The sequence below is a fragment of the Ursus arctos genome, unplaced genomic scaffold (assembly GCF_023065955.2).
Source record: "Ursus arctos isolate Adak ecotype North America unplaced genomic scaffold, UrsArc2.0 scaffold_6, whole genome shotgun sequence".
Classification (NCBI taxonomy): Eukaryota; Metazoa; Chordata; class Mammalia; order Carnivora; family Ursidae; genus Ursus; species Ursus arctos.
In genome coordinates, this window is record NW_026623078.1 from 84,351,426 (window position 1) to 84,364,283 (window position 12,858).

Consider the following 12,858-nt stretch of genomic DNA (forward strand, 5'->3'; position numbering starts at 1 on the left):
AGAAGAGAGCACAAGAGTGAGCGCCGTGGGTGCGGGCTGAACCATCAGTCAACATTCCCGTGGTTTGAATATTAGCTCAGAAGTCTGGAAACAAAACTTGCCTTCCACTCAGCTGCTTGGCGACCACTCAGCCTGTCTCCCCGACCCCGTCCCACTTCTATTCAACATTGTATTGGAGATTCTGGCCATTGCAATAAGGCAAGGAAAATAAATAAAATGTATTAAGGATTGGAAAAGAAAAAATAAATCTCATTATACACGGATGATGGGATTGTGTATGATGTCCGAAAGATTCTACAGATATGCTCTAAGAATTAGAAGAATGCTATACTATAAAGTACTATACTATACAGTACTATGAAGTTGATAACTCTCCCCAAACTGATCTATATAATCGATGTGTTTCCAACGCAAAAGCCCAGAAACTGATCTAACATTTAGATGGAAAGTAAACGGTCAAGAATACCCAAGACAATCTTAAAGAGGAACAAGGTTGAAGGACATACAGCACCAGGTTTCGGTCTTATTATGAAGCTACTTAGAAAAGAACACTTGTCTGAGGACACATCGGCCAGTGGAAGAAGACAGAGGGACCAGAAATGCCACCCCCACAGACAGGCACCCAACTCGGACAAGGACGGCACAGCAGTGCGGGTGGGGGCCATGTGGCCCTAACAATGAGCGGCACTGGGTCACGCAGCTACCCGGACGTGGGAAAACAATGAAGTCACGCTCTTCTACCTCAAACCACACACACGCACAACATATCCCAGGTGGACTGCAAGCGCACACAGGACAAGGGGGAACCCAATGCCACCATCGGCAGAACGGAGCATAAGCTGTGGCCAGACGGTGAGGTACGAAAGGGAGGGAAGAGCCGCCCTCTGCAAGCACAGGAGGGAAGCACAGGTGTGAAGTCAAAGCAGACATTCCAGTCACATAAGGTTCAAACACAGGCAAGATGCCTACACGGGGTCAGAGGTTAGTACGAGGACCAGCTTTCTGCTGTTTCTGGGTCAGCATTAGTTTTTCCAGTTTGTTTTCCAAAAATCCACTAAGCTGTTCATTTACAGTTTGTGTACTTTTCTGTAACCATGTTATACTCCAACTAAAAAACTTATTTAAAAAATGCTATTACTAGGATTTTCCTTAGTTTGGGATCTGGTCGGCACCTAATCACAGTGGATTTATTTTGCTTCTGTAATTGTGCAAGAGAAGATTAAACATAGTTTAGGTTTAGGAAGAAAGAAATCTGAGTTTTGTGTTTCTTCCTTTCCTTTTAGGGTCTGTGTTTGAAGTTTGAGAACCATGGTCTACACCTGCACTGTGGCTACGGAACACTTTGGAAGGTGGCTGGTCTGAGTCGGGAGGTACTGCAGGCGTAAGATACACACTCATTTCAAGGCTTGGGGAGAATCATCAATATTTTATATTGAGTGTGTTGAAATAATGGTGTTTTGGATTGCAATAAACAGAATATGCCATCGAACTGCTCTCACCTGTCCCCTCCCTCTTTAGATCTAGCTACTCAGAGCATAGACTGACCCTGGTCAGTCATAGGACAGTGCTGGCCGAGCGCCCCTCCTCAGGGGTCTATGAGGGGACAACAGGGGGCAGGTGGTCTCCCACGTGCTCCACCAAAGAGCCCAAGATGCACCCGAAGCCTCCGGGCAGGTGCCAGTGGCCAGGGGTGGTGGCGGCCAGGCCACTGAAGGGGCAGAGCCTTTGCAGCCTTGCAGCCTGTGCCTCAGACTGACCCGGACAGGTGGCAGCTCTGCCGGTCCCTTCAGAACCAAAGACCTAGGGGGATCATTTGCACCCAAATGTCCCCCAAGTGGAAGGTACAGAGCTCTGCCTAGAGAGGAGTGGAGAACGAGCATGGGCTTTGGAGCCAGATGGCTCTGATGATCTGACCTGATGTGCATTTTGGGCTGGTGACGCAGCACTTCATCCACTGCCCCCCGTGTCCTCCCGCGCCTCCCCCCGCCACGGACGCACCTCCTTGATGTCATGGTACTGCCCGAGCAGGGCGTAGGGGCAGTAGGAGATGCTCATGGAGACTACGCCCATGGTGCTGATCATGACCATGGCGACATAGACGTTGGCGAACATGGCCATGACGGCCGTGCCGATGGAGAAGCCCAGCGTCCCCAGCACGTAGATGACCCTGATGCTCAGATCGTAGTTGTCCAAGTACTTCTGTAACAGGGCTGCAGAGAGAACGCGGCCACAGTGACCCACAGGCCCTGTGCTGCGCGCTCACCTCGCTTACCGCCCGCCACCGCCTCCGCTACGCGGAGCCCCACCTGTGCCTTGCGCAACTCCCCGGGGCTCCAGCACCTCAGATGTCAGCCCTCCTGGGTCCCAGAGGCCCGAGCCTGGTCCCATCTTGCAGCTCCCTGGGGCCTCCCTGGCCCAGACCCTTCCCACTAGTCCAGTCCCACACCCAGTCTTGATCTCGAGTTGTGGCTGGTTTCCTCATGGGTAAACCCCTCCATCTACAGAGATAAACTGCTCACCCTTCCTGACCCTGCAGCTTATGTTACCTCCCCCAGGAACCATCTCTGAGGCTTTCCTGAGAACTCCTCTGTCAAACACAGAGGATGCTGGCTAAAAGCTGCTTCATGGCCTTGGCCTTGGCCAGCCTCAAGTCCAAGCCAGGCTGCAAAAAAGCTGACCTTCCCCTCCACGGTTCACGTACAGAATGGGTAAGACCAAGGCCAGACTTGCTTAGGAGACCCGGGACCCTGACTGTGCCCCATTCCCAGAAGGTGCCACAGCATGCTGCCCCCAAGGCTGAAGCCTGTCACCCCGACCCCCGTCCTCAAGGGAGAAACTGCACCTCCAGGGAAAGCCTCTCCTCCGTGGCACACTGCTCCCACAGCCAGCCTGATGGGTGCGGGCCCCGAACACACCTCATGCCCTCACGCTGGCCTTGGGATGCCGGCACCACCTGTCCCTCCTGTCCTTCTGGCTAAGATGCACAAGACCCCTCTCCCAGGCTCACGGGCATGGTTCCTGCAGTCCCACCGTTCCCCTGACCCCGTCCCTGGCCAGAGCCCCTCTGTGAGGAGCCCCCGGGCAGGAACCAGCATACAGAGGACAGCCTGCATGGGGTCTCAGGGTGTCCCATTCCGGACACGCAAGTCTCCATGCTTCTGCCCCAGAGCTACAGCCCTGTTCCAAGTCAGGCCCACCTTCAGAGCAAGATGACCTTGGCCCTATTTCCCGTCACTGCGCAGCTCCCAGGGAGCGCTGCTTCTCCACCACGAGAATCGCTTACCTGAGCAAATGGCACCGGTGGCCGCGTAAATAACCAGGCCCCAGCAGCCCATCTTCACGCCAGCGTTGTAGGCCTGCCAGGCAGTCGAGTTGGAGGGGGCCTGTTCCAGAAATGAGACTGGGGTTCAGGGGGGCAGGGATCACGTGCCCCACCCTTTGGGCAAAGGAAGTGACTTTACATCTCACCTGCGGGCAGGCTGTTTATTTTATAAACAGTGAGGAACGCTACACTAACAGGAGACTCGGCCACAGTATGGCCTGATCTCGGAGCAAGTGGTTTTAACCCCTCCCAGCCTCGCCCCTGCCCTGCACCGGAGCTGGAGGGGAGGGAGGCCAGAGCCTGTGCTGAGGCCACGTGGCCTGGTGTCGTGCAATGCAGCCACAGGTGTAAGCCAGCTGACGGCACGGGGAGAAGCAGATCCCAGCCGAGCTGGGCCACGGGGCAGAGCAGGTCCATCCTCGAGCCGCTGAGCTCTGGGGCAGGCTGGTGCACAGCGGTGGGGCGCTGAAGCAATGACACCACCCCCCCCAGGCTCTGCTCCCGCCTCGTGGAGCTCCTGGCGTTCCCAGCTACTCTCTGTGGCCCTCCAACCATAGCAACAGGGGCACACGCCGGCCACCTGCCCGCTGTGTGCCCGCCCCCTGCAGCCCCCGGGCCCCGGACGCGGCCTCAGGAGCAGCGCCTCTGATGCAGCACGCCAGGCTGTCGCCGCGGCCACGCGCCCCCGGGCTCTCACCTTGGGGTCCCCTTCAAAGATGACCTGGCCCATGAAGTCGGTGTAGAAGACGGCCTCGGCGATGACGGAGAACCAGGTGAGCAGGTGGCAGAGGCAGAGCCGCGTCAGCTCCTTGGGCATCTTTAGCATGGACAGCCAGAGCAGCCGCACGCTGGTCTCGCCCTCGCCCTCCTCGCTCTCTGTGTCCCCGCTCGAGGTGGTGGCCCCGCTCTGGTTGCGATGCCGACAGCGCTGCCGCTGCCGCTTCTGCAGCTCGTACAGGTCGCTCATGCTGCGTGAGGGCTTGATGAGGACCACGGCATTGGCCCGCCGGTAGCGGTAGCGGTGGGACCCGATCTTGCCGTAGTAGGAGAAGGTGCTGGAGGCCTGCCGGCGGAACATGTGCCTTCGCCGCCTCATGGAGCCAGACGCGGCGGAGGGCTTCACGTCTACCCTGGTGTAGCCGACGGGGCCGTCTTTCGGGGGAGAGCCGCTTCCGTTGGGGACTTTGGCTTCGTTCAAGTGATTATCGAGCAGCGTCTCGTCCTCTTTCGTGGTTTCCCTGAGCAGTGAGGCCAGGCGGGGCGGCCTGGCTCTGGTGAGCTCCTGGCTGGTACTGCGTGGGGTGCCGGGGTACGAGCCGTCGTGGAAGATGGAGGGCTCGATGTCGGGCAGGAAGGGCAGCTCGGGCTCCAGGTCCAGGGCGGCGTCGGGCACATGCAGCACGGAGTCGCTCTTGCTGCGCACCATGTCCACGCTCAGGCAGTCCAGCGTGAGCTCGTGCTCCGACTGCACCTCCTCTGGGAACAAGGTGACGCCACCATCCAGGACGTTCCCGCGGGCGGTGGGGGGCAGGGCGTCGGCCGCCTCCCCGGCCCGCTCCTGCTGGGGGCTGTACTGCTCCTCCTCGATGCTGAACAGGTGCAGGGCCACCGACACCACGAAGATGATGGCCGCAAAGAAGAAGAGCACCTGGTTCTGTGTCCGGAACCAGGCACCCAAGAAGGTCTGGGTCCAGTCCAGCCCCCCCAGCACGTAGCCGATGGCCCCGCCGAGGCCTGAGCAGGTGGGAGAGACAGACGGAGCCTGTGAGCGGTGCTGGGCACCTCGACACTCCCTCCCAGAGGGGGAGAAGCTAGGAACTAGGAGAGATCTCGAAGGGCCTTTACCCTTAATCGTGGACCAGGGCCAGCCTTCATAGCTATGTCCTGAGTCAGGACAAGTTTTGGGGATGGAAAATGAGAAAACGGTAGGAAAACAAGATGAGAAACTACAGCTGACCCTGGGTTTGGAGTTCTCACTTAACAGACTCCTGCCTAAGGAATCAGGAGTAGCTATCTGTCAGGATAGGAAACAGATGGTTGCCCATGACTCTGGGCAGCGCTGACCGCCATCCTTTAAGCTCAGGAAGCTGCTGTTCCCAACGGATGTGAACAGTGCCCGAGTACAGGGAGAGGTCAGCAACGGCCTGCCCACCGCCTCGCCGACCAGCACCATCCAGCACGCCCGCCCCGCCTGATGTGGGGAGGGAGGGCCTTGGGAACAGCCTGCCCCACGCTGGTCGTCCCGGGACAAGCCAGGGAAGGGCAGGGGGAGGGCGTACTCTCACCTGCAGAGAAGGCATGGATGTTAAGGGCCATGTCCTGCTCCTCGCTGTCCACCACATCCAGCAGGTAGGCCCGGATGGGGCCCTCGGTCGCATCGGCACTGAAATCCAGGACGACCACCCCCAGCACTGTGAGGACGATGCCAATGGGCTGCCGGTTGGGGACATCGCCAAGGGACAGACCTGACCGAACACACAGGGGCAGTCGGATCTCAGTTCCTGAGAGTAGACCGCCTCCTGCAAGGGGAGATGGCGACACTCTTGCCAACGCCAGAAAGGGGTGTGTTCCCTGGCACAGACTTTCAGTATAGACGACAGGCCTTGTTTTTCCATTTCTGTTATTTGCAGGGTTATTTTTTCTCCGCAATCGCGTCAGCTGTTAGGTGAACCTCAAAGCTTACTTACCTTCACATTTTGTCACTGAGAAAGGAAAACGGTCCTTCCTCCCCAACCTTCACCGGGGAAGGAGGGCCGTGCTGCGAGCACTAAGTGAGCACCAGTGAGAAAAGGGGACGTGAGCCCCGGTCGCGCACACCCAGGTGCACGCGCCGCACTGGGGTTCAAGGTCAGCTCCCGGGCCAGGGCCTGCTGCGGAGCGTGCGCGTCCACCTGGCCCAGGGCCTGCGGGGGCGCCGCCTCGGCGCTTACTGAACACGTGATGGGTCTCGCTGGTCATCCACTGCGGTTTCACACCTTCCAAGGGAAGACTGAATCTGTCCTACCGACGCTACACAGTAAGCGTGTGTTTGTTTTCCAACTCGCTTCACGAAGAACGAAGCTTTCAAGGCCAACGCTGATCACGTTTCGTGTGTCAGACCACACCCGAGGCACCCCACCAAGAACACGGGCCTCCTGTGTGGAGGACCACGGCAGACCTCAGGTGACAGACCACAGGAAATACTCATGACCTCCCCCGGGGTCAAGCGCATTCTCGGAGCGGCCCGGAGTTCCAGAACGGTGTGGCTCAGGAGTGATGGGAATGGCCCCACGTCCAGCAAAATTCGTCCCTCAGCAGGTTGTGAGCACCCGAAGGAAGCGACAATCACACGCCACATCTCACCTGCCTTGAACCCAGAGACCAAACTGGTCCCCCGATGGCTGAGCTACAGCTGGGTCCACGACACTGGCTGGCATCCTGTACCCGCGGATGCGGAGGGGCCGTGGGCACAAGACCCAGGGCTCTGGGGTGGGTCAGCTGCAGCACAGGTGCAGGGGAGGCGCCCAGAAGAAGCGTGAGCACAGCGAGATACAGGGTGCCAAGCAGGGGCCCACCCCCCCAGACAGCCTAGGAGAACGCCCCGGCTTTCTCTCTGGGTCCAACCACTGGGAAGGGACACCTGCTCTGGAGGTTAAAGGGGACAAGCTGAGAGCGCCAGCAGCCCCGTGCCCACAGGTTCCCAGAAAGTGCCCCCCCCCCGGACTTTTGGCCAGCAGGGTGCAGTGGCCTTCCTGGGCCCCAGCCCGTCCCCACACAGGCCTCTGAGACACTGAGGGTGTCTGGGGCCTCTTCGTGAGTGTGGCAACGTCACTGCTTTCCACCGTGCTTGATGCAGACTCGGGGCACGCTGGCGTAGGTCAGCACACAGACGAAGCCTCGGTCTTAGAAAGTCATTTCCAGAAAACAGGGTCTTGTTTTCAATAATTTTGATAGGCTCCCTCAGGGCAAAAACTATTTTCCCACATAGAGTTGCTTTAAAGACAAAACAAAACAACAACAACAAAGGCAGAACAAACCGTGAGTACACGAAACAAAACAACAAGTATGGAACTGGGTCTGGATGTTTTCAATACCAAGTCTGAGAAAAGGAGAAAAAAGAAGGGGGGATTTCTGAAACAACGCTGGAAACAGGACGTGCTGTCAGATACGCATGGAAAACAAGCGGGTCACAACAGGAAGTGCTTCCCTGTGAACAGGTTCCCACGGCGTTCCCACGTGGGGCCCGGCCCCAGCCCTGCCAGGAGCGCCCGGAAGCCCCGCGCCAGCCCACGGCCGGCCAGGCTGACCTCCGTGGCGCCACACGCGCGCTGGGAGCAAAGCTCCTGCCAGGACGCGGCGGGGCGGAGGGACACTTACCGATGGCAGAGCCGTTGAGGAAGAGAGCCACGCCGAAGAGCACGCCGACGCACAGTGCGAGGATGAAGGGCCGCCGGCGGCCCCAGCTCAGGGTGCAGCGGTCGCTGGCGGAGCCGATGATGGGCGTGAAGATGAGGCCGAGGATGGGGCTCAGGAACCAGGTGAGGCTGTAGTACTGCTCCGGAAGGCCTGCGGCAGACACGGCGGCTGTCACGGGCGAGCACGCAGACACACCACCCCGGGGCCGGGGCGCCGCCGGGCACGCACACGGGCCACAGGTACACCCGGGCCGGCAGAGACAGCTCAGGGTCCAAGAGCCTACCTCCGAAGCTGGGAGATTTGAAACCCACCAAAGGCCGACTGGGAAGCATCAGATGGCCGGAGGCCAGCACATGGGCCTTGGAGAGGGCGCCCCCGACAACCAGGCGCCAAGTGTGACAAGCAGCACCCATGGGGCCCTAGCGCTGACCAGAGCCCCACATCTCCGGCTGTTCCACGCCCCCTCACAGGCACCAGGCACCGCGCCCCCATCAGCCCAGAACTGGGGTAGGAGTGAGGACCCACCCTGCCGCCATTCTGGGCCATTCTGGGCCTCACTGGCTGAAACCTACCCCAAGAGTCCCTCTGAGGGGCCGCACAGCCACTGATGTGCTCAACGACTCCCACAGTGGGCTTCTGAGAGGCCACTAAGGGGCCAATGAGAGGGGAGGCATAGGCAGGTGTTCCAGCCGGCACTGGAGGCCCACTCTGCTCTAACCCCCCTCGCTGCGCCCACCGTCCAGATGGGGAATCTCCAGCTCAGAGAGGTTAGGCAACCTGTGCTGGGTCGCACAGTGAGAAGGCAGGAAGACCCCCCTCGCGCTACACGCTGCCACTCTATCGCACAAACCCCGTGCCTGTCGCCAGGGGAACGGTGCACTCTTACACCAGAGCGCTACACAGCAGCTCTGCGCGTGACCGGCCAGACCCCACCCGTGCCGGCCATGGAAGAGCACACACTGTGGCTTCCGCTTACATGAAGTCCAAGTGGCTAACGGAGTCTCTGCCGGCAGAAGCCACGGTGGCCGTGGCCCTTGCGGGGGGGGGGGGAAGGGGGTTTCGGGGCTGGTGTGTTCTCTTCTTGATCTGGACTGGGATCCCTGGTGACCAGTCACCCTGCTGCAGGCTGCCGTTGTGCACCTCTCTGTGTCCTACCTCCGTGAAAAGTTTACTCAGACAATGACAGTGCCCCGGCACGCCAGCGATCCCCCGGCACGCCGCGATCCCCCAGCTACCGCTCTGCACCGCCACGGGCACTGGGAAATGGGGTGCTGGGGTGCGCCACTGGAGCCACACTTGTCTGGCAGAGGAAAGCACCCTGCGGCATCATCGCAGATGTGCCCACGAAAACCCTCCCACACGCGGCCTCTACACCACACAGAACCTTCGGAAGGATGAACCGTGCTCCTGCTGTAGTCAGCAGACTCGGGACATGAGCGGTTTGCTGCGTATGTTCCTGTGATGTGCTACGGCTTCTCCGGCAGGCCTGGGGCCTCGCCTTTCCTCATCAAAGGCAGGGAGAGGGGCGAGCATCAGCCGCCCAGGCCAGGCCCGTGGTGCCCTGGTGCAGGAGCCCATGCCCGGCTCCGTGGGCCTCAGAAAGGTCCGCCAGCAAAACTATGCCACACGTGCAGCATGGTCACCATCCCCGAAAGAACAGAAAGCGTTCTTACTCCCCCGGGGACACGGACTCTTACTTTTGCTGGGGTGGTTAACATGGCACAACTTCACGAAGAAACACTGACCTGGAGGCAGGTGGCTCCCTGCAGAGCTCACACACGCCTGCCCTCTCTCAGGGCCTGGCCTTGCTGCCGGTCTCCTGCTGCAGCTCCCGGGGGGGGCACCCCTCCCCGGGGAGGCCTCCCCAATCACCCAGGCACCACTGCTGCTCTGTTTCCACACCTCCTGAACCACCTGTACGGGCTCCCTCAAGACTGTACATTCCCGACGGTGGTCACTGGTTGGTTTGTCCCTGCGTGGTGTGGGACCCACGGAGGGGCTCACGTTTGTTCAACAACACCAAATCCTGAGACGCACCTACGGGGCCAGCGAGAAGACCCCCCCGCCAACCCTCTGTGAACCCGTCCTTGGGCTGCAGAGGCCAGCCCGTGAACCCCCTCTGGTCCAGCCCTGGGCTGCGCCGGGTTCCCGACAAGCCCCCACTCTCCAGTGAGATGAACTGACTCATCCCAGCGCCGCATGCCCCCTGCACCCTCCCAGCCACAAGCACGCCTCCCGGCTTGACCTCACCGTGGCTCAGGGCTCAGGCCATGCCCACACAGTTGGTCCAGGTGCCGGGGGATCAGCACACATGACCGCCCGGGACCTGTGGGGCCTGCCGTGGGGGTGTGGCAGCGAAACCCTGAATTCTGCTCGTCCTCGTCTTTGAGCCCTGTTTGTCAGGAGCACACATCCCCGTGCTTGCGCCTCGCCACTGACCTTTCACCCTGTGAGCTGCTCCCTTTCTGGCCGGCAGTGCCCGTCTCCACCTGAGGTCCGCGGTGTCTGAGGCAGATATGCTCAGCGCCCCACACGCGGACCTCCTCCTCGCACGACCCATCTTGAGCCATCCGTTTCCAGGCCACTGCGTCACATTCTAAGAGTGTCGCTCTCAGCACATCAGCGGCTCTCCTTCACCCCTGCTGCTGACCCTGCTCCCCGGCACCGTGTCCGCTTCTGCGGAGCGGGACTCCTTCCATGCCACGCTCCTGTCCGCTTTCCCTGTCCCTCCCAGTTTCTCCGCACCTCTTGTTCCTGCTGCTTTTGGCCAAGTTAACGCAACACTGTCTTGCATTCCTTTCAATTTATATATTGGCTTTTTACTATTATTTTGTAAGTGGCTGCTGAAGAGATTTCATTACACACCAACTTTTCAGTCTAGTGGATGAGAAGCCCAGCAACTAAGAACCCTGCCAGTGTCTGTGTCTTTGCCCACGAGCCTCCTCACGCCACATGTGGGACACGCATCACATTTACAGACAGCATGAACCCCGTTCTGGGCTCCGGTCTTTGCTTTAAACAGTCATACGTTTAAGGGACTTAAAAGGAAAACTCCTTTTATTTTTACCTCCCATTTAATCATTTCTTCCTTCCTTCCCGAAGACCCGAGTGTTCACATGGTATCACGTCCTCTGCCCGAAGAACCATCTTTAGTTTCTTCAGCATTTCTTACAGCAATCTGCTGATGGCAAATGCTCTTGATTTTAACTAAAATCTCTTTCACTTTTATTCTAAGGATATGTTTGCTGGATAAAGAACTCTGGGTTAACTCCTCCCTCACCGCCCTCTGGAGCTGTGAGGCTGTATTCCTGTTTCTGCAGAGAAGGCGGTGACATTTCATGTGACTGGAGATGTGAAATGTCTTCCTTTCCTCCGGGTGCTTTCAAGATTTTCTCTTTCTTGTTGGTTTTTAGCAGTTTGACTATGATGAACCTCAGCGAAGTTTTCTTTTTCTTTCTCCTGCTTGGACTCCACTGAGCTCCATGAAGCCATACACACACGTCTTTTGGCACACGAGGGAGATTTTCAGGTAGTACTCCAAATTGTTCACACCCCCTCCTCTAGCTCCTCTCCTCCGGGACCCCAATCACAGGTGCGTCAGACCCACTGACACGGGCGACGGCGTCCCGAGGCCCCGTCCCTTTCTGGTCTCCATCTTTGTCCTCTGATCTTCCATCTTTCTGCCAACCAAGCCTTCAGTGAGCTGCGTCTTTCTTCTGTCATCCCCCATCTCCTCTAATCTTCTCAGACATTACATTTCTCAGTTCTAGAATTTCCATTTGGTACTTCTTCTTCAGTTGTTTCTGTCTGTTGAGACCTCCTACCTCCCAATATGAGCATGTTTTCCTTTACGTCATGAGCATACTTACACACACCTGACGATTCCTACCAGTTACCACCACCCTGGGGTGAGTCACCACTGCTGCCCCTTCTCTGGACTAAGGGTCACATTTTCATCTTCCCTGTTTTTTATCTCGAATAATACTAAGCTGTACCCTACACATTATAAATGATATGTTGTAAAGACTACATTCTGCTATATTCCTTTGAAGAGTGTTGATATTCTCATTTTAACAAGTAACTTGGCTAGACTCAAACACAAAACTCTCCCCTGCAACAGGAGCCCGCAGAAATCTGTTCCATTCTTTTAGCTTTTAGCTCAGCTGCTTAAAATCTGGCCCATAAATCGACATTTCAAAAGCAGCCAGAGGGGCGCCTGGGTGGCTCAGTCGGTTGAGCATCCGACTCTTGGCTTCGGCTCAGGTCATGATCTCAGGGTCGTGGGATGGAGCCCTGCGGCAGGCTCCATGCTCATTGCTGAGTCTGCCTAAGATTCCTTCCCCCTCTGCTCCTCCCCCTGCCTTAGCTTGCGCTCTCTCTCTAAAATGGATAAATAAGGTGCCTGGGTGGCTCAGTCGGTTGGGTGTCTCCCTTCAGCTCAGGTCATGACCTCAAGGTCCTGAGACTGAGCCCCACATCGTGGTCCCTGCTCAGTGAGGAGCCTGCTTCTCCCTCTGCCTGTCACTCCCCCTGCTTGTGCTCTCACTCGACTCTCCCTATCTCAAATAAATAAAATCTTTTTAAAAATTTTTTAAAAAATGGAAAAATGAAATTAAAAAAAAAAAAAAAGCCAGAGATCGGAGCAGAGATGTCCCAGGATATGGGGTTCCCCTGACTCAAACTCTGCCCCAAACTTTGTCCTTGGGTCCTTCCAGTAACAGAGCACGTATCCAGCCATCGTAGCTGCCCACGTTCAGGCTAAAGGTGATAAAATGATGCAAACTTGCCCAGCACCACTCCCCTCTTCTGGTTTCTATTGTTCTCCACGGGCTTCAAGGAGCTGCTTTTATATTCGGCCCACAATTTCTGGTAACGGCAGGAAGCTGTTCCGGTGGGAGCTACTGTGCCCTAGCTTCTGCTTGGTTTTCAAAATGAATAATGCCGACGATCATTTCACTCGATCCTTGCTCACCTCCGTGAGGCCCAGAGTAAGGCCTTTACCGCACCCCATACTCCCACCACCTCTCCTGGCCTGCTTTACCACATGGGAAGCTCTGTGAAGAAAGGGACGAGGCGTGCTCTGTGCCCTCCCGTATCTCCAGCAGGTGCTCAGGAACTACCGGCCGAGGGGACAGCTCCCA

The 12,858-nt window shown here is 57.7% G+C and overlaps 1 protein-coding gene across 5 annotated transcripts in view; it reads right to left on the reverse strand.

The window, feature by feature from the left end:
* SLC45A4 (solute carrier family 45 member 4) overlaps positions 1-12,858 on the reverse strand; it is a 73,278-nt gene that overhangs the window by 432 nt on the left and 59,988 nt on the right. For 4 of the 5 annotated variants that reach the window (XM_057307925.1, XM_057307924.1, XM_057307923.1 and 1 more), the window contains 5 exons: positions 7,679-7,867; positions 5,608-5,787; positions 4,020-5,056; positions 3,284-3,383; positions 1,999-2,210 (listed from right to left, as the gene is read on the reverse strand). In XM_057307925.1, the coding sequence (XP_057163908.1) occupies positions 1,999-2,210; positions 3,284-3,383; positions 4,020-5,056; positions 5,608-5,787; positions 7,679-7,867 (1,718 nt within the window). Of the gene's footprint in view, positions 1-5; positions 182-1,998; positions 2,211-3,283; positions 3,384-4,019; positions 5,057-5,607; positions 5,788-7,678; positions 7,868-12,858 lie in introns of those variants that run through there. The other variant, XM_044380380.3, reaches the window with a different exon arrangement.